The sequence below is a fragment of the Prionailurus bengalensis genome, chromosome A2 (genome assembly GCF_016509475.1).
Source record: "Prionailurus bengalensis isolate Pbe53 chromosome A2, Fcat_Pben_1.1_paternal_pri, whole genome shotgun sequence".
NCBI lineage: Eukaryota > Metazoa > Chordata > Mammalia > Carnivora > Felidae > Prionailurus > Prionailurus bengalensis.
Genome location: NC_057348.1, coordinates 37,210,842 through 37,230,328, shown reverse-complemented (window position 1 = coordinate 37,230,328; position 19,487 = coordinate 37,210,842). Strand labels below are relative to the sequence as shown.

At 39.7% G+C, this 19,487-nt stretch overlaps 1 protein-coding gene across 4 annotated transcripts in view; it reads right to left on the bottom strand.

The window, feature by feature from the left end:
* MITF (melanocyte inducing transcription factor) overlaps positions 1-19,487 on the bottom strand; it is a 225,243-nt gene that overhangs the window by 96,532 nt on the left and 109,224 nt on the right. Inside the window, exon 1 of one of the 4 annotated variants that reach the window (XM_043587922.1) lies at positions 8,819-9,405. The exons of 2 other annotated variants lie outside the window; for them this stretch is intronic. In XM_043587922.1, coding sequence (XP_043443857.1) covers positions 8,819-8,874 — 56 coding nt within the window. In that variant the 5' untranslated portion in view covers positions 8,875-9,405. Of the gene's footprint in view, positions 1-8,818; positions 9,406-19,487 lie in introns of those variants that run through there. One more of the 4 variants, XM_043587921.1, reaches the window with a different exon arrangement.

Below are 19,487 nucleotides of genomic sequence, written 5' to 3'. Positions count from 1 at the left end.
GCTATTAAAAAATAAATAAATAAACGGTCTTACTATTCAAAGCCTGTCAGGTTAAAACATTCCCAGAGAGACTGATCCTTTTGATAAAAACAGGAGCAAACCTTTGTGCTGTAGCAAATGCAGCTGTGGAATAATCGCACTAATTAGCTGCTCAAGACAAGCCATTGGCTGTGATACTGGGGGAAAAATCCTTTCAATTAACAGTAAAGCATTCTTGAGACATCTTAAATTAAAATTACTAGTTATCAACCACGCTAAGACTCCAGACATTAAGCCCACAACAATATCATTTAAGGCATTTATAGAAATATCCTATCGGGGGAAAAAATGTATATTTATACAGTATACCCATATAAATAAACTGAAACTCCAATAAAGAAAAATGTAGCAGAGTTTGGCTAATTGAAATTATTTTAATAAATCTTCTCAAAAAAAATGCAAAAGGAAGACTGTAGTCACTTCACTGCACACACTCCCTGAGGGGTATTTCTACATTGTTAAAGATGACTCCCAGATCCTCAGCCTCTTAGAAGTAATTGAATCTGCAATCATCACCTTATAGACAAACAAAAATGAACATATCTACCCCTCAAAAGGCTAGCAGGACAAATGAGCATCATGTTTTAAACTCAAAGTCGAAGTTTATGTGAGAACAATACGTGTGGCTACAAAACCTTTTTTTTTTTCAAAAACTTATTTTTAAACCGAGGATCTGATGTTTAAGTCATTAGTGATAAGCATGGAGAGTCATCCAAATGAATTTAATTTTAAAAGCTAACTGAGCTCATCCAAGGCCCATGAAGCTCAATCTGCACTAGATAATCCTAATTCCGTGAGTCTGATTCCTTTTAATCAGATTATGGAAAGGTCATTTATTCAACAACTAGTCACTGAGTGCTTCCTCTGTGCCAGGTGCTGGGAATATCTGGTTCTAATCTCACAGCATCTAAAGCCACGGTCACAAAGTTCTTCTGAGATGCTCCAAAATTAAGTCAGCTATCCAGATTATCTGACTCTTAAAGAGTTCCACATGGGAAGGTGTTCTCTCTGTAAGAAATTACCCTTTTACAGCCAAATGAAGGAAAGGCAAACGCCTTTACGAGCATTTCCCCAAAGCACTGAAGCTAGACGCACAACTTCCCCGAGAGCTGTGAATTTCTCAATAGTGATTCAAGCAGGAAGGCCATCAACCGGACACAATTTCTAGTCATTGCTGAGCAGTCTGATCTTTAATGAGCCATTCAACCTCTCTGATCCTCTCCAAACCCCACCTCCTTAATGCCCGACAGTGACTGAGTGAGTTAAGTAAGGTAAATTCGGAAACACGGCAGCTGTAAGACGCCAGGCAGCCACACCTGTCACCAGAGTCCCCCCCCCCCCCCCCCCCGCCCTCCATGGGTGAATTTGTATTTTAACTTCAAAGCCTCCTCCTTCTCTGAGATGGTACAGGTATGTGGGCATGTGCTCCGAGTATCCTGTCTATTCCTAAATCCAAACAGTGAATTCCACTGCTCCCATCAACCACTTATATATATCAGAAATTCCATGAAATCCAGTCCCCTGCCATCCACACGACATCTGCCCAACCACCCCTCATCTTTGACAGTGATGCCAATATCCCTTTACAAGACCTTTTGAGTCAGTTTGGTTGCCCTCTCATGGTCACCCAAGGCAGGAAAGTGGTTGTCAGTTGAAACTTAGTCTCTGGGCTGAAGGAGCTAATACACTTTTTTCTTCATTTCTTCTCTTCAGTTCCTCAGGCCGAGGAACTGTTCCACCGAGAGGACTCGGTTCCACCGAGGACTCTCCACCGAGAGTCTAGTTCCACCACTTACTAACTTGTGACCGTGGCCAAGTTACTCAATCTCTTTGAGCTTCAGTTTTCCTTATTTATAAGGACTGCGTAATGCATCTGCCTATCAACATTGTCATGAGGATCAAAATCTGTAACAGATGTAAAAAAAAAAAAAAAAAGAAAAGAAAAACCCACAATGGCACAGAGTCCAGTAAACTGGAACAGAGTTCAAAAATTAGTAGTAAAAGAAATGCTAAACCATAAACATGCTTCTTCTTTTTTGGTGCCAGGAAGCAATTTTGTACAAGTCCACACGCAAGTTTGGACCACAGCAGATCTGTCGCTTAAGATTTAGGGAATCCCCATTTAATGCAGAGAATGTGACAAAGTTTTGCAGGAGTGGAGGGAGATTCTTAATCCTGCAATTCTCTCATGAAATATAAAGTAAAAAATCCTAGCATTTTTCTCCAGGGAAAATTAATCTTCATCATAATCATTAAGTCGATAGAGCTCAAAGCCTAGCATCAGCCTGCACTGGAGTATAATATAATTATGTCCAGAAAAGCACAAGGACTGAGGGTCAAATACACACTGGAGACACGGGAAGGCACAACACAGGTGAGAAAGCCATGTCATAGATAGGTTAAGCCACAGGAGTTTCCAAATTCAAGAGTGACTGCCACAAACTTAGCTGAGGACTGTGTCCCAGTCTCCCACCCTGGACATTCTGATTTCAGGTAAGGTGAAATAAGCTTGTCTGTAAAAATGTTGCAGCTGAATCCAATGCCTAGCCATGCTCAAGGAGTTCAGTAGGGACTGGAACTCACATCTCTGATTCTTCGACAAGAACACTGTCTTCCACATCTGAGGAAACTCACATTCCGTCCACATCTCCAGCAAGCCTTCCAAGAGCTCCGAAGAGTCTTTATTACACTGATTTCAACATGTGGAATGGAATGAAATGGGGACTAGAGGCTCTAAAACCAAACAAATGAAAAACATCTCTCCAGTAATGCCAATGGATCTTCATGGTTACAACACAACTACTTTATCATAAGAAAAAGGAACCAGCAGGCTGAATTTACAGAAACTTCCCCTCAAACCAGTTTGTTCTGTCAGCAAAAGGAAATTCTGAAGAATCTTCTACCAGTGCCTCCAAGTGCACAAATCACTGAAATGAGAGTTGGCAAATGGATCTATCTCTTCAAATGACAGTCTGTGTATCCAATATTTCCGGATGATCAGCCCTTCCATTATCTTCACCTTCCCATTCCTTCTTAAGTAATCACTTTGTAAATGTAAGGATGTCCTTTTCAACCGAGCACCAGTAAGAAAAGGCGTTGTTACTTGTACTGAAAACATCTAAGACTATATTTATATGGATTATAATCCACATAAATGTGAAAGTACCAGATTTCACAGCTCGGCTTCAAAAATGGAGATCTTCTGAACTTCCGTCATGATCAACTCTGGGTTTTAGTGGTCAAGAAAAAAAATGAAAGCCTGCCAAAATTTTTCTGGTAACGTTACCGGCTCAAACAGTACACACTACAGGTTTCTGGCACAGAGTAAAGAAAAAGGATTGCAAAGTACAGCTTGTCTTTCTCCTCTCCTTTTCTTCCCCAAATATTTGGACGTTTTCCAAGGGACAGGTTCTGCCAGGAGTGAGGAAGATCAGGGTGCCCTAAGTGGACGGTACTCCTGTCCTTTGAAGTTCTGTACCTTTCATTGTACCAAAGGAAGAAAACATTCTAAAAAGTAAGAACCGCACCAAACATAGAAGTTAAAATCTGAAATCTCTACTTCTCAACAACACCTAGAGTCCAATTCATTGGTAAAAACTGAAGACTCTCTGCATCTATTCCGGATTAATATTCTTTTTTTTTTTTTAGTTTATTTATTTATTTTGAGAGAGAAAGAGTGGAGGGGCGGAGAGGGAGGCAGAGAGAGAATCCCAAGCTTCACGTTCAGCACAGAGCCCAATGCGAGGCTCAGTCCCATGAACCATGAGATCATGGCGTGAGCCGAAATAAGGGGTCAGACACCTAACCAATTGAGCCACCCAGGAGCCCCGGGATTAATAATTTTAAACTGGTATCAGCAAGAATAATCTCAGCAACTGATTAGATCAAAATTAAAGAGAACCCTAATAAGACCCCCAGTCTATCAATATTCTTCAAAAGAGGATACAAAATATGGTATCTTGGGGCTCAGGAAGAAAAGATGAGTACATTTCTTTATAGGGGTGCCTGGATGGCTCAGTCAGTTAAGTGTTCGACTTTGGCTCAGGTCATGATCTCACAGTTCAGGGGTTCAAGTCCCGCATCATGCTCTGTGCTGACAGCTCAGAGCCTGCTTCAGAGTCCGTGTCTCCCTCTCTCTCTGCCCCTCCCCTACTCACAATCTCTCTCCGAAAAATAATAAACGTTAAAAAAAAAATTTTTTAAAGAACGTTTCTTTACATAAAAATTTTATCCTTCACTTTTATTTTCTCTTTTTGTACATGTTGTACAATGTAATACATATACCATTACAATATGGCACATGTAAATAATGTAATATAGTTATAATGTAAATAATGTGTTTAAAATATAAACATTATTGACATGTTTATAATTTATAAATAAAATAAAAATATGTTGCAAGCCCTTGCCTGAAAAAAAAATTCTTTAAATAGGAAGGATTACCAAAAATGTTTAAGAGACTTCAGTAATATATGACCAGTGTTCTTCCAGGCAATTTCGTCATCAGATTTTTTTTAAGTTGGTTATTTTCACCACTCGCAGAGTTTCTCACTTCAGTACACTCTGTAACTAAGGAGAATGTCAACTCTTACTAAACGATATTTTCAACCAGGGATACGAGGATGCCATTTCCTCATTTTATGACCACAAGTGTTCTCCATCTTCCACAGATGCCACTACGGGCTGGCATACTCTTAGCCCTCAATTCCCTACAGGAAAGTGCCTCTGAGAGCCAGGCCATCAAAAGGTTATAAAACCTATAAAGTTAAGATGCTGCACACTGAAGCTCTCTGTCTTTCATATCAAGCTCCCTTCCACTAGGCCACACTCTACAATTCTTGCTTACTCTGTCCAACTGTGGAATCCCATTCGCGCCTAGCTGCCATGTTTTAAAATGCTCTGAACGACTCATCCCCTGTAAGGTGCAAATAATTGAGATGGCATGACATGACACTCCACCTGCAGTATTTTAAAAGGAAGAACTTTCTTTATGCATGCCTAGGACATACCTTCCCAACATGGGAAGTCTGCAATACTGTGTGGAAATCCAGACCAAAGGACAAGTGATGGCCTCATGAGCAGCCCAGCATCTTGCCCCACTTCTTTGGTGATGCACCCTGATTTCATCTTGAAGGACCAGCTTCCTCACTTTCAGTTCATGAGGTCATAACGCTGCTGCTGACTCCAGGTATAGAAACACAACCCAGGATTGGCCAATCAGCATATCCATCACATGGGCCTGTGCTCCAAAGTGGTCCAGCAAGAGTCAGTCCTATGCTTTGGACTATAACTACTGGGGTAAAAGAACTCTCTTTATGCAAAGATTTGGAAAGATGGTGAGATTAAGTCTGGAAGTTCCTGGACCAACTGAAAAGAAAGCCAAACTAGTTGAAACAGTAATGTGGCCTGAAGGAAGAAAGGACAGAGAAGAAGGAAATGCAAAGAAGGAGCCAGCATTGGATGACGCTGAGCAAATGAATCGAATGATCTGTGAAGCCCTGAAAACCCTGAACATCGGATACTCGTTTGCAAAGACCAACCTCCATTTTTGATTAAGCCCAGTTTGATGTGCCCTGCAGTACCACAGCTGGTGTTTGTGACATTTAGGAAATATCAGTCATTCTGGAAAAAATAAAGTTTTGGCCTAAAATCTATAACTCAAACAATCCAATATCCATTTTCCTATTTTCTCCTCATTTTAGCTGGTACAGTGCCACTCACAACATTACCCAGCTTTCCAGGAACTTGGTTAGTTTAGCTTCACGTCTAAGTTCTGCCATCATGTCTCCTAGACTTTGGCTGTAATGGTTGGAGGTCCAGCAGTCACTCTGAACTGCAAAGATGAGGCCCAGACTTAAGAATGGAGCTGAGGGGCGCCTGGGTGGCTCAGTCGGTTAAGCGGCCGACTTCGGCTCAGGTCATGATCTCGCGGTCCATGAGTTCAAGCCCCGCGTCAGGCTCTGTGCTGACTGCTCAGAGCCTGGAGCCTGTTTCAGATTCTGTGTCTCCCTCTCTCTGACCCTCCCGCATTCATGCTCTGTCTCTCTCTGTCTCAAAAATAAATAAACGTTTAAAAAAAAAGATTAAAAAAAAAAAAAGAATGGAGCTGAAATGTGCATAGTCCTTCATGACCCAGTCTCCATGAGGACAGGATTTTTGTTTTATGTTTTATTCACATATAGATTCCCTAGCACCCAGAAGAATACTTGGCACACAGTAGGATCAAATAAATGCCTGTTTAGTGAATAAATGTGGTGGCACTATCCTAACAAATACTCCACCTCTTAAAATCAGATAATATTAGAATCTTAGTGTCAGAAGACCTTTTAGTCAAACCATTTGCTTGAATCATCCAGTGACAGAGAATATATCTTTCCCAAGAGCTCTGGACTCCTACTGCATTTCCTTAATTCTAAGCCAAACTTTCCTTCTACATTTTCAGATTTCTCAAGTCAGAACGGATCCTATAATTGATGTATATATTTTGTAGATCTCTTGCCCCAAATAGTTGCCTTATAATTATTATCAATAGTGAACTGGATACAAGGAAATACATTTGAAAGACAAATACTGTGGCACTAGACTAGGTATGGCCCCCCTCAAAAGCTCAAATGAGGAATGGCTGGAGTAATTCAGAAATCTGTGCGTTGCGGAAAAACACTCCGTAAAAAGGCAGAGGAGGAAATATCAATTCATTCAGTATCTTAAATGAAAATCCATAAAACATAACAGAAAAGAGCAGAAGTCCTGGAGCCAGCATACCTAAGGGTGAAAATGTGGCTCTATCATGTCTCAGTTACAGGACATGGGCAGGATTTTTCTCCTGCCCAAACCTCAATTTTCTCATCTGCAAAATGGAAGGAGAAAACAGTACCTTAGGTAGAGAGCAATTATGAGAATCAAATGTGTTAATATGGGTTAGAATGGTGGCCAGCACACCACGTGGGCCATAAGTACAAGTTACACTATTCTATGTTTTAATTCTTGATTTGGTATCCTCAGCATCTTCTTAAAATCTCAAAACTAGTAAAAACTGACAAGTTATTTTCTAGGAAGCCAAAACTCTTAGAATGTTGCCTTCTGCTATGGTGTTCTTTTGCTTTCCTAGAGGAAAATACAAAAGAAACAATTAATTCACAGCATGTGCCCTCCCTAAAAGAACAGGCACAAAGAAGTTAATAGGCAACAGCTCAGTGAACAGTTTTGTCAAAGATGTGTGCTAAGAATTTCATTCTGAGAGTTTAGAAGGGAAGCATGCTCCTATGGTGAGTATTTTCTTTAACCAGAAAAAGAAATTCAAAATCAATTAAGCAAAAGCAGTTGTACGAATTAATTTTGGTGTAAATTCAAGGGTGACATCATCACTGTCCTTAGGCTGCATCAGAATGGCATGTTTTATCCTTTCATGTCATCTGTTAATTTGCATTAAATTAATATTAAAAAAATTAGTAAGTTACAGAGTACATTCTTGTGGGGTATGAATCACAAAGAGCAGACATCATCTCCCTATTATCTGCTTTGCAAGGAAGAAATTTATAACATTTCTAGCATAATGACATTTTAAATACATAATTAATATACATAAACTTTGTCCATAAAATGCTCATTTTTTTCAAAGAAATAAGTCATTAAACTGTTTTTATGACCTACAGAATGAAAAATACAAGTGAAAGCAAACTCAATACAGCAAAAATCACGCAAAAAAAAAATTGAAATCATTTTAAAAGCTACTATAAGAAATTCTAAAGATGTACCTACTAAACACAATGAACTCTAACTGCACTTCAATTTGTGGGGATTCATTTTTTAAGAATCAAATTCTAAAAATAGTTCTGCTACATTTAGTATTTTTCCACTATTCTTGTCGTCTTTAAACACACCTTCACAAGCTGCTGAACATAATGCTTTTCTGACTTAATCACAACCTCTCTCATGACCCAGGAACGTTCAGTAAATAATTATTAAGCTCCAAAGGTGGCTTTTGCATAAGTTGATTTGCTTGAATGCCTATTCACTTAGGGACACAGCTTTTAGTATTGTTTTCAAATCTTATCAACTAACATTGAAAGTAAATGTTAAAGGGGGGTGGGGGGGGCGCTATCATCTACTTAGTCTTTCTCTTTTTTAGTATTTGTTTGAAACTGCCCATTTCAAATTTGTTCTACACTTACACGCCAGGCAGATGACTCTGATGTTTGGATGTTTTGTTTTCCTCTCAAAGAGAAAAAGAAATCAATATACAGAAATGCAAACGAGATGTTTATAAATGCAACTGCTACTGTTCCACAGTAAGGTTTAAAAAAAAAAAAAAGGAGAAAGCAAAAAATCCAAAGGGTTTGCAATAAGGCAATTTTGACAAATGCTACTGCTAGGGACACTCATTTTCCTGAAGAAAATCCTTTTTTATTCATGACGAAGCTGAGCTGCAACCTACCCCATAATCATAAATCAAGCTCTGTTCTCGGATTGTTCAAGCGGTCATTTTTTTTTTTTTTTTTGGCATTATTAATTGAAGACCGACATTCAATTTTAAACAAGACAAAGCTAATGGGCCAGCATTTCCACCCCCCCACCCACAAATTAGTTGTTATCCTTGTCCTGGCCGCATATTAGAGGCTACAGCTGAAGCTGATTAAAGCCACAGTAACAAAGTAACAGTTCCAGTATTTTTAACTCCCAATAAAACCTTCCCGTTCTCTAGCCTCCCCCTTAAAAAAAAAAAAAAAATCGCTCCTGTTAAGTGGTCCCGGGATTATTTCCAGAATAAAACTTCACTTACAGATATAAGCTTTCAAAGGAGCAAGGCATGAACATCTGAACTCTAAGCGCCTCCATCTTTTTTCCTTTAAGGTGCTCTTCAAGCCCTTGGCGAAGAGTGAAAGTCAAAGTTAGTTCTGGCACTGGCTGTGTCACTAGGGGTGGCTCCTGATAAGGCCCTGGAAACTCCAATCCAAACACAGCTCGTGCTAGAACGGTGCCTGGTGTCTGTCTTCAACAGCAGACCTGTTTAATCCAGTACCTACTGTACCTGCAGGACAAAAATGCTGCCTCACACTGCTGAAGGGGCGATGCAAGGACCCAGGCAGGCCAACACTTCACCCAGCAGCCAGGCGAGCACCTCAGGATGCTCTCTCTTAGCCTTCCAGATTGCAGGTACCGGCTGAGGTTTGCAGCGGCTGCGCGTTAGTTAGTGGAGAACTTGAAAGGGAGGTAATTTCACATCCCGGGGAATTTTTAACACTTAACGGAGTCTCAGAATTTAGGAGGGCTGTAGGATTGCTTGTGTCCCTTCTCAATTTGAGAGATCTCGGGCATTTTTGGAACTGGATCTGATAATCGCACATGCTCTCCTACTGGCAGGCTAGAGATCCAGACAGACTTCCTCACCCTCAGACCCCAAGCGGATGAGGGTTGTCCCTACCAAGTCCTGGTGGGAGCCAAACACAAGCTGCTTCTAATTGTGGACACCATCTTTTAGGACATACACATCTTCAGGCCATATATCTGTGTATTCTTAGACTGTCACCCAATTAATTCTGGAAGCATTGGTGTACAAGAAGAAATAAAAATAACAACACACGTTCTCAAAAGACGTTCTTAAAATTCCAACATGACAACATCAATATTACCAAATATTAATGGAAATCCTACAGACTCAGCACACCAGAGGGCTGGAGAGTTATGAAAATATGTATGTTTCTCTCCACACACCATTCAAAGGTCAGAACGAAGACATGTGACACCAGTTAGCTGTGTGCCCTGGGCAAGTTACTTCACCTCTCTGTGCCTAAGAGTTTATCTCCAAAGTAAATGATGGGAAAACAATGCATTCTCTACAAGCCATAATCAAGCGTGAATTCCATGATGTAATGAAATTATCTTTGTTTTCACCTCCCTTTAATAATAGGAAAGCTCTAGGGGCGCCTGGGTGGCGCAGTCGGTTAAGCATCCGACTTCAGCCAGGTCACGATCTCGCGGTCCGTGAGTTCGAGCCCCGCGTGGGGCTCTGGGCTGATGGCTCAGAGCCTGGAGCCTGTTTCCGATTCTGTGTCTCCGTCTCTCTCTGACCCTCCCCCGTTCATGCTCTGTCTCTCTCTGTCCCAAAAATAAATAAACGTTGAAAAAAAAAATTTTTTAAATAAAAATAAAAAATTTAAAAATTAAAAAAAAAACAGCTGTTATGGTTATGATGACGGTTAGGGCTGTTATCCTTGATTCACATTGACTGACCTAGAGAACCAAAGTAAAACGAACATAGCGAAAAAAAAAAAAAACCATAGAGAAAGTAGAAGATGAAGGAAAATAGAAAGGGTAGGAAATCACTGTATCTGGAACTTTAAGGGATAGCTAGATTATCTTTAAAAAGACTGAGCTGGACTCCCTCTTACTTCGGGCACTATTTGAAAGTGCATTAAGTTACAAGGTACCGGGTAAGTTTTAGAACTGAAACCCTGATTTATTACATGCTTACACACAGGGAAAATTTGTACCCTCCATGAGATCTCAAATGTTGACCATGAAACCAATGGTATCAATTCCAGCCATTCCATCAGGGACACAAAGTGGTGCCAAATGCTCCCCTGGCACGTTCAGCCAATGACATCGCCTGACCTTTCATCCCAGACAATCCACCACCCCCAAGAAGGCTGTCCATTGACTGTTTACATAAGTATTTAAATAAAATTACTTTTAAGGGGCATGTGTTCAACTATTCATGGTACTTTAGAAAGATCTATATTACACCAGTGTTCTTGGCCACAGCATTGAAATACCCACCAGCAAATGGAGTAAAGTTTGACTTAAATGTGTACATATGCTGCCATGTACAAAATTTATGAAATATTACATACATTTCCCCAATACTAAAATACCTATCTGCTTCACACACACACACACACCCCTGAATAAAAAAAGGGTCAGAGGTCTCGAATAAACGTTTTTCCAAAGAAGCCATGCAGATGGCCAACAGACACATGAGAAGAGGCTCAACATCACTCCTCATCAGGAAAATGCAAATCAGAACCACAAAGAGATACCACCTCACACATGTCAGAACGGCTAGTATAAAGAAGACAAGAAATGACAAGTATTGGCAAGGATGTGAAAAAAAACAGGAACTCTCAGGCACTGTTGGTGGGAATGTAAATTGGTACAGCCACTATGGAAAAGAGTATAAAGGTTCCTCAAAATATTAACAAGAGAACTGCTATATGATCCAGTAATTCCTCTTCTGGGTATCTACCAGAAGAAAACAAAACACCAATTCAAGATAGATGTCCCCCTACGTTTATTGCAGCATTATTTATAATAGCCAAGATATGAAACCCTAAGTGTCTAATGATAGATGAATGGATAAAGAAGAGGTGTATATACACACACAATGGAGTATTACTCAGCCATAAAGAAAAATGAAATCTTGCCACTTGTGACAATATGGATGGACCTGAAGGGTATTATGCTAAGTGCAATAAGCAGGAGAAAGACAAATACCATATAATTTCACTTACATATGGAATCTGGAAGACAAACGAACAAACAAACACAAAGAAACAGACTCATAAATACAAGAAAACAAACTGGTGGTTGCCAGAGGGGAGACGGGTGGGAGGATAGGCAAAAGAGTTGAAGAGATTAAACCTCCAGTTATAAAATAAATAAGGCATGGGTACAGAAAGTGAAGCAGAGGGAATACGGTCAGTAACACTGTAATAACTTTGTCCAGTGACAGTAAGTATGCTTATCATGGTGAGTGTTCTGCAATGTATTTGTCATTTCACTATGTTGTACACCTGAAACTAATATAATACTGTATGTCACCTACACTTCAATTACAAATTTAAAAATAAAATAAAATACCAGTCCTCAAGGTGTCACCCCATTATTCAACAAATGTCTCAGAGGAGCAGGAACCTTGTCTTTTTTGTTCACCATTGTATCCCTAGAACCTAGTGGAATATACTCGTCTGTGGTTGATGTTCAATAAATATCTTTAAAATGGGGGTCCGTGGCTGGCTCAGTCGGTTGAGCATCCCTCTCTTGATTTCAGCTTAGGTCATGATCCCAGGGCAATGGGATCAAACCCTGCGTTGGGCTCCGTGCTGAGATTCAATTCTGTGGCACCTACTTGAGATTCTCCCTCTCTCCCTCTACCCTTCTCTCCCACTCGCACTCTCTCTAAAACTAATTTTTTTTTAAAAGTTACTTTAAAAAAAATCTTTAAAATGCATTAATCTATAACATGAAAATAACTCTCTTGTGCACATCTGTATTATCCAGATGAGTATCCCAACTGCATATACATATGTTTATGCATATATATATACATATATATTATATACACATACACACACACACACACACACACACACACACAAACCCTAAATTTAAACACAAATGCAAGTGGAGAAAAAGGAAAAAGAATATTTAAAAAACACAAGACACCAAATGCAGAGTAAAAATATTACCTGTATTCCAGTGCATTTCAAATCTTAATTACTACTCCCTGCCCCAAATTTCAGCAAAAAAAACTAGAGTCATCAGAATTCTTACTGACCTTTACAAAGATGACCTTAACTAAAATGGAACTTAAAAGTATCAACCATCCAAGTGACAGTCAAATTTTCCTTTAGATGCTAAATTTGGGCCTTGGAATCTTTTTGGAAGGAAAAATCCAATCACCACTTTGAATGGGTGAGAGAAGAGATAAGAGGTTTTACTTGTTACCCTGTCCAAAACTCAGCGGAGGAAAAGTAGAACCCTTATCGCTGTCAGAATTCTTAACTTTACTTGGATATCAAATGTTTTATTGCTCCCACAGCACACCATTTTCTTCTGTCTTTTCTTTTGATAGTCATTGTTGTTTTTAGGAAACTCACACTTCTACTACTCACTGGCCTCAGACAGTTAAGAGCTGAGGGATCATTGTGTGCCCAGCATTATACTGATGCATGAACTACCCCCCACAGCCAATTTAGGAAGCATGTACCTTCTCTTCAAATGTTTCAGTATGATCCCAGCCAATAGTTCCTGAGCCTGTACTCCTATCACAAGCGCCTGGGGACTCTTCTCCCCCGCTATTCCCTCAACATCAACACAGGAGCATTTAATGTCAGGGATCTTTCCCGAAACAAATGACTGAATGAGACTCTAGCAGGTGAGTTTGGAATTCTGTGTGTTTAAAAAAAAAAAAACTCTCATAAAAGTCCAATGTGAAGTCAGGCCCAGGAACCACTAATATATAATATATTATAACATATATACGTATAATATATTCTATGTAAACTATCGAAGAGTGTCAAGAAAATACCCCAGAAGGTGAGCACCCTTTGTTTGTTGAATAGAGAAGTTTCTACTTGTAGAGCTTACTCCTTTAAAACATCCACTTGGAATTATGGACATACTTTGAACGAACGTTCAGTGAAAGCCTTATTATGAGGTAATTAAAGAGTACCGTGAGTGTGATGATGAAACTCAAAAATCTCTCAAGAGTAAAGAACACACGCCCCCTTCTCCCCACACATCATTATGCCCCATTCTGGGAAACGTCCGAGGCACTGAAAGGCCCCTGCAGTGCAAACATTGACTGGCCCAGCATGTGCGAGGTGTCTTCTCAGGGCCGTGTGCAAGACAGCAGTGAGGAAGCCAGGGACTCTGTTCTTCAGGGGTTCACACCACAGAAACCCAAACTCCCATACCCGTGCTGTCGTAGTACTGGGTTGAGGGGACGCATGCCAGGTGATCTCCTCGGCCTCCTCCAGAGACTTCCCCCCCACCCCCAGCTGGCTCCTCCTCACCTTCCAGAGGAGGGCTTTACAGGCGTGACATTTTTCCCTCAGAGAAGTCCCCCCCGCCACCCCCACCACCCCCCTCTCCAGATATGATCATTTTATTTGTCTAATTGTCTTCTGTCCTTGAAGGCAGGGTCCTTTGTATTTATTTTATTCTCAGTGCCTGGCACAGATTAAGTGTTCGATAAATATTTGCTAGCTGGATGGCTGGATGGGTGGAAAGAAGAATGGACAGACGAACAACATTAAAAAAGATCAGTAACAAAGGCCCCTCCACAGAACAATCTCACAGCATTTAATTAATTAGAAAGGGTGCGTCAACAGGCATGAATGGGAAGCACAATTATATACTATGTTTGGAAACTTTAAGTTGCTGAACACAATTGACCTTCATGAGTAAGTACTGAGATACAAAGTAACAAGAAAGGGGTCCAGCAGTTCTAATTTGAAGTCCTCACAGCCTGACTGAAGGCAATTTTTAATGACCACCTATCTGCAGAAATAACTGTTCAGTACCATTCAATCACGATGATCTCTTTCATCCTGTTTCTATTTTCTTCTACTACCAAGAACAGATCTCACTGTAAAAATGATGGTCCAGCATCTTCTGAAAGACGGCTCATTGTACCTGGCACACAAAGAAGCCTTTTAAGGTTGCAACAAGGAAAAGCAGACGGGACCAAGATGACCCCAGGTAAACTTGATTTAGGCTCACTCCGACATTATTAAAGAACCGTTTAAATGCTTATGCAAACATCTGGAACGAAAAATTAATTTTTTAAAGACCATTTAGAAAAACCTGTCCTGAGAATAAAAATATAATTGGCAAAGAGGCATCTCAAATGTTGTGTGAAGTCAGTTTTTAAGCAATTAACGAAGGGAGAGATACATGAAGTAACAGTTTGGCCTTTCATTGAATATAATAATCAATATAACAGATTAATTTTATATTGAGCTTTCTGAGATCCTCTTAGGGTTCACTTCAAACGAAACACTGGTTCTTGCACTAACTGAGATTCAGAGGCTGTTTCTTTGTTATTTGGGGTATTTTGCAATAAGCAGATCACAATCTACAATACAGGCCAAGTTCATGAGACAACAAGGAGCTGGAGAGACAAACACTGATGAGATTATGCCACTTTGATTGGCATTTCTTCAAACGAGAAATTTAGTAAAACTGCAATTTACTTTCCTTTATCTAAGGAAATAAACAGGAAAAGATAAGGCTGTCGTCATTGTGGGGGCCCAAAGTTATTTACGATGTGACTTCATGATAAATAAAATTTTCCACTTCAGGAGTTTAAAGCCATGGTATTTTTCTCTCACCATAGTGTTTAACGCCTAACTCATTTAAAAAGAAAAATGTGGACTTCTCTTTTATTGTAGTCACTTTTTGGAAATAATTAAAGACTGGAGAGCAAATGAGCCCATAGGATGTCTTTGCCATCCTCTTAAGGGTGTTGAGGACTGAAGCAGGAATGCGTTACCACGACCCCCATCATCCTCATCATCTAAGACTTCATATTCTTTCTTCTTCACAGCAAGAGTCAAGACATTAAACTATTTTAAAGCAACAGAATCTATTAGAAATGGCCTCCACAGACCACTGCAGCTGCTGAAGTGAAGGAATCTACCCTTCCCAACCTACCATCTCTGAAAGAGGTATCAGGGCACGAACAACTCGAAGAACCACCTAAATCCCTCATGGTCCAAAGAGGAGCTGGAAAAGGGCACGAAGGTAAGAAAGGGATGGATATTTCGTCAGCTAAACTTTCTCATCTACTCATGTAATTTTAGTACTTGGATTCCAAAACCTGAGTTGAAGGTAGAGATAGACTGTTTCTTGTACACAATCACGCTATGGTGGAAGGTGGTATGGAAGTCAAGAGTGAGGTACAAAAACTCCCAATCTCTACAAGATGTGGTAAGGACCCAGAAAAGTGGTTTCAATCAGTAGGCAGCAAACCTCTGAGAGGCCACTATTTTATGAATGAACGAGTAGCTGAGATGTCTCCCCTAGAGGTACAAACAGAACCACTTTTCAATCAGAGACAAAATAGTGTAGTGGTGCATGTAAAGTGCACACTCGCACACACACACACACACACACACACACACACACACACACACTGTGTTCATCTCATTATTTTACCTTGGGCAAGTCATTCAATTTCTGAGTCTCAAAATCTGCGTCTGTAAAATGGGGCATGAATATTACCTATTTGATGGATTAACGTGATAATTAAATGAAGTAATAAGGCAAATACTTAGCATAGTGCCTCAAAAAAAAAAAAAAAACGCACTCGGGTCACCTGGGTGGCTCAGTCAGTTTTGAGTGTCTGACTCTGGATTTTGGCTCAGGTCATGATTTCATTGTTCGTGAGATCAAGTCCCATGTCAGGCTCTGTACTGACAGCACGAAGCCTGCTTGGGATTCTCTCTCTCCCTTTCTCTCTCTGCCCCTCCCCCGAGTGCTCGCTCGCTCTCTCTTTCTCTTTCACTCTCTCTCTCTATATATATAGGTACTTGATTTCAAAATACTATAGGGAATAAAAAGTTAGCCTTGAGAGCCTCAACACCATGGCAAATAAAAGTTACCATTTGGAGGCAATAGTGAAGATACTTTTGAAAACTGGTATTTGAAGAGATTACACAGATCCTCAATATATATCAGGTCAGGAAAGGTCCAGAGGGATATTTGTGAATTATACATTCATAATAAAAAACCAAAAACTAAAAGTTGATAATCTGTAACTTGTGATAGTGGACAACTAACTATGCCTTTTTCAATGGCTGTTTTAGCTACAGGCAAAAAATTCTAGCCCAGGGAACCCTCTGCTCTGATGCACTATGTCATTTATGTTTTTAACTTGTATTTTTACTATATAAATATACCCAGAGGTCAAGCAGGAAATCATATATTTAAATAAGCAAAACTATACCAAACAACCTCTTTGTGTTCAATAGATCACCTTACGTTAAATTTGTGTTACTAGTCAAATTTCCCAAACTTCTAAAGCATCTCAGTACTGACTCTTATTCTAATGACATCCTGTTTCAGTTATGCTGAGCAAACAGGATTTAAAATGAGAAAAATAATATTTGCACATAAATCCTTCCTGTCTGTTGATTAAATCCAATCAATCATAATAAACTCAATACATATTAGCGTTCTGTACCTAATTTACACCCTAGGGAGTCTTGCCTATAATCAAAGTGTATATTTATGTGGATAGTAAAATGTTAAAATAACCAATATTTTAAATTAATGGCCTGTGTAATTTCAAGTAACACTGCCATAAACTAACAAAAAGGAAAAATTAAATCTTTGCTTTAAAATATTCAGCCATGTGTCCTTTAAAAAAGAGATAGTGCCAACAAAGCTACCTAACTTTAATATTTACTAAGTATTAATTACCTGCCAGGTATTACAGGCATAATGGCAAAGCAGATGCGGATAACAATAACCATTCTTATTCAGGCTTATCTGGCTTCTAATATCAAATAACTTTTTTTTTTCATTTTTAAGAGATGCAAACTAAATCATGAATAAAAAAAATAAGAAAAATCAAAATATTCTCATTCAAACTCACTCCTTCTAACAGTTAGGAACAAGCCCCAAGTAAAAAACAAGCACCTGGGACACTTTCTGTGGGCTGTTATTGTTAAACTAGGTCTCTCACAGAGCAGAACCAGGATGTGGCCAAGGATGCAGCCCCGTATACATGCCAGACTTAAAGCAGAGGACCCAGGCTCCAAAAATCTCCAATGAGCTGCCTGACTTACCTGCCAATATGGACCAATCAGGATGAGGCCTTTCCAACCAATCAGGAGGAGGCACCACTTTTTTCCCTTTACCTCCTCAATCTATTGGACCAGAGCGGCAACCTGAGAGGTGCATTCTCGGTATAAGGGGGCCTCTCCTCTCTCTTCAGGGAGGCCAACCTGACTACTCTTTTGGGTGCTGTAATTCCCTTCAGCTCCAGCTGTAGCTCCAATAAAGCCTTGACTTTTGGATCTGTTCTCATTTCTATCTTTGGGAGGCCCAGGAACTGGATTCTGGTAAAAAGTCACCAAACATTTTTTTGAGCACCTTCTTTGTCCCAGGCACTGTTGGATATCCTTGACATAAAACACTGATATCAGGGACTGTAGAGCCTGAAGAGAGAAATGTTTTGGAGTGCCTCTGAATGCTCAAATCACTTATTAAACACAGCTTGAAAATTGTGTGGCTTTGCCATCTTTAAGCACTATCCACAATGATATTCCCATTAACAAGGATGCTTGCTTTCTAATGCTGGATGGAAGATCAATATATTTTCATTTTCAAGTGTGCCAGACAGGAAATTTGAATTATTTGAAAAAAAATGACATCGTGTTTCTATCTCATTTTTAAAAAGGGCAGGGAGGAGAGAGGATAGAATTTATCATATTGTCACAATGATAACTATACCTTGTATTTGCATATCACACCTTATGTGTATTCCATCGCTTTTAATTTAAACAAAGACACTAAAGGACAGGGAGAGAGGTGAGCAGCCTGCCCAAAGTAAGGGTGTTAATAAGGTATAGATGTGGGGTTTGAAACTCCAGGGCCCACATGCCTTCCTTTATGCTTCTCTGTTCCAAGTTTACATGAGCTACCCAACAATCACAAAAGCAGACTAATTCTATAATTAGAAGCCTGCACTGCACTGGCCTTTTTAGTTGTCTCTGCCCCACCCCCCACACCAGATTCCGAATTCCATGAAGGCATAAAGCAGGTCTGTTAAGTTCACCTCCTCATTCTTAACCCGGCACCATTCCAGATCCAGAGATTGTGCCCCAAAACTAGTTGTCAATGAGCTAAATGATTAATTAATTGACCATGGTGATCTTTTGGACCACTTCTGACCATGATTTACCTGAAAAAAAAAAAAAGAAAAAAAAGGAATGAAGCCTGCTTCCCTGCATATTTATGCCAAGCATGAATTAAATGAATGGTATTCGCTAGAAGGAAGCATAAACACACAATTTTTGTCCTCAAGTAACTTAATCTAGTTGGAAAAGAGAGTGAGAAAATGTGAGATATCAGCACAATTTATACTTGTTAATGGAAGAAGAAGGAAGGAAGTGCTCAGAAAAGAATTAGTCAAAAAAAATTATTCCCCTTTTTAGGGGAAACAAGTCCTTTGGGAAACGAGGAGGAAAATTATGAAGTTCCTTTGGCAAAGATGGTAAACTTGAGCAGTTTGCCCAAGTGTGGGACACAAGATGATCTCAAATGGAGACACACAGACTCCACAATAAAGAACCACAGAATTACACAGTGAGAAAAGCCCTTTCAAATTTCTTTCATCCCAGGAAAAGTCTCTGTTTGATGCAAATATGTCTTCAAGCTCTCAACACTTGCCCTTTGTAAACCAAAAATGCTCAGACCTCAGGCTCAGACACTTTCAGACAATACACCTTTAAGAATCTAACAATTTTCTTTCAATTTTATTGCATTTATTTTATATGTACTTCCACTTGTGGTTGCCATTATATCATTTCCTTTGAAATACATTTTTAATTTTTTTAAGCCCCAGTAGTAAATGGGGGCAAAAGTCATGAAGCTAGCATGAGAATGGCTAAAATTTGGGGGACGCTGACTGAAAGAAGTGAAGAATGTGCCAGAATCTT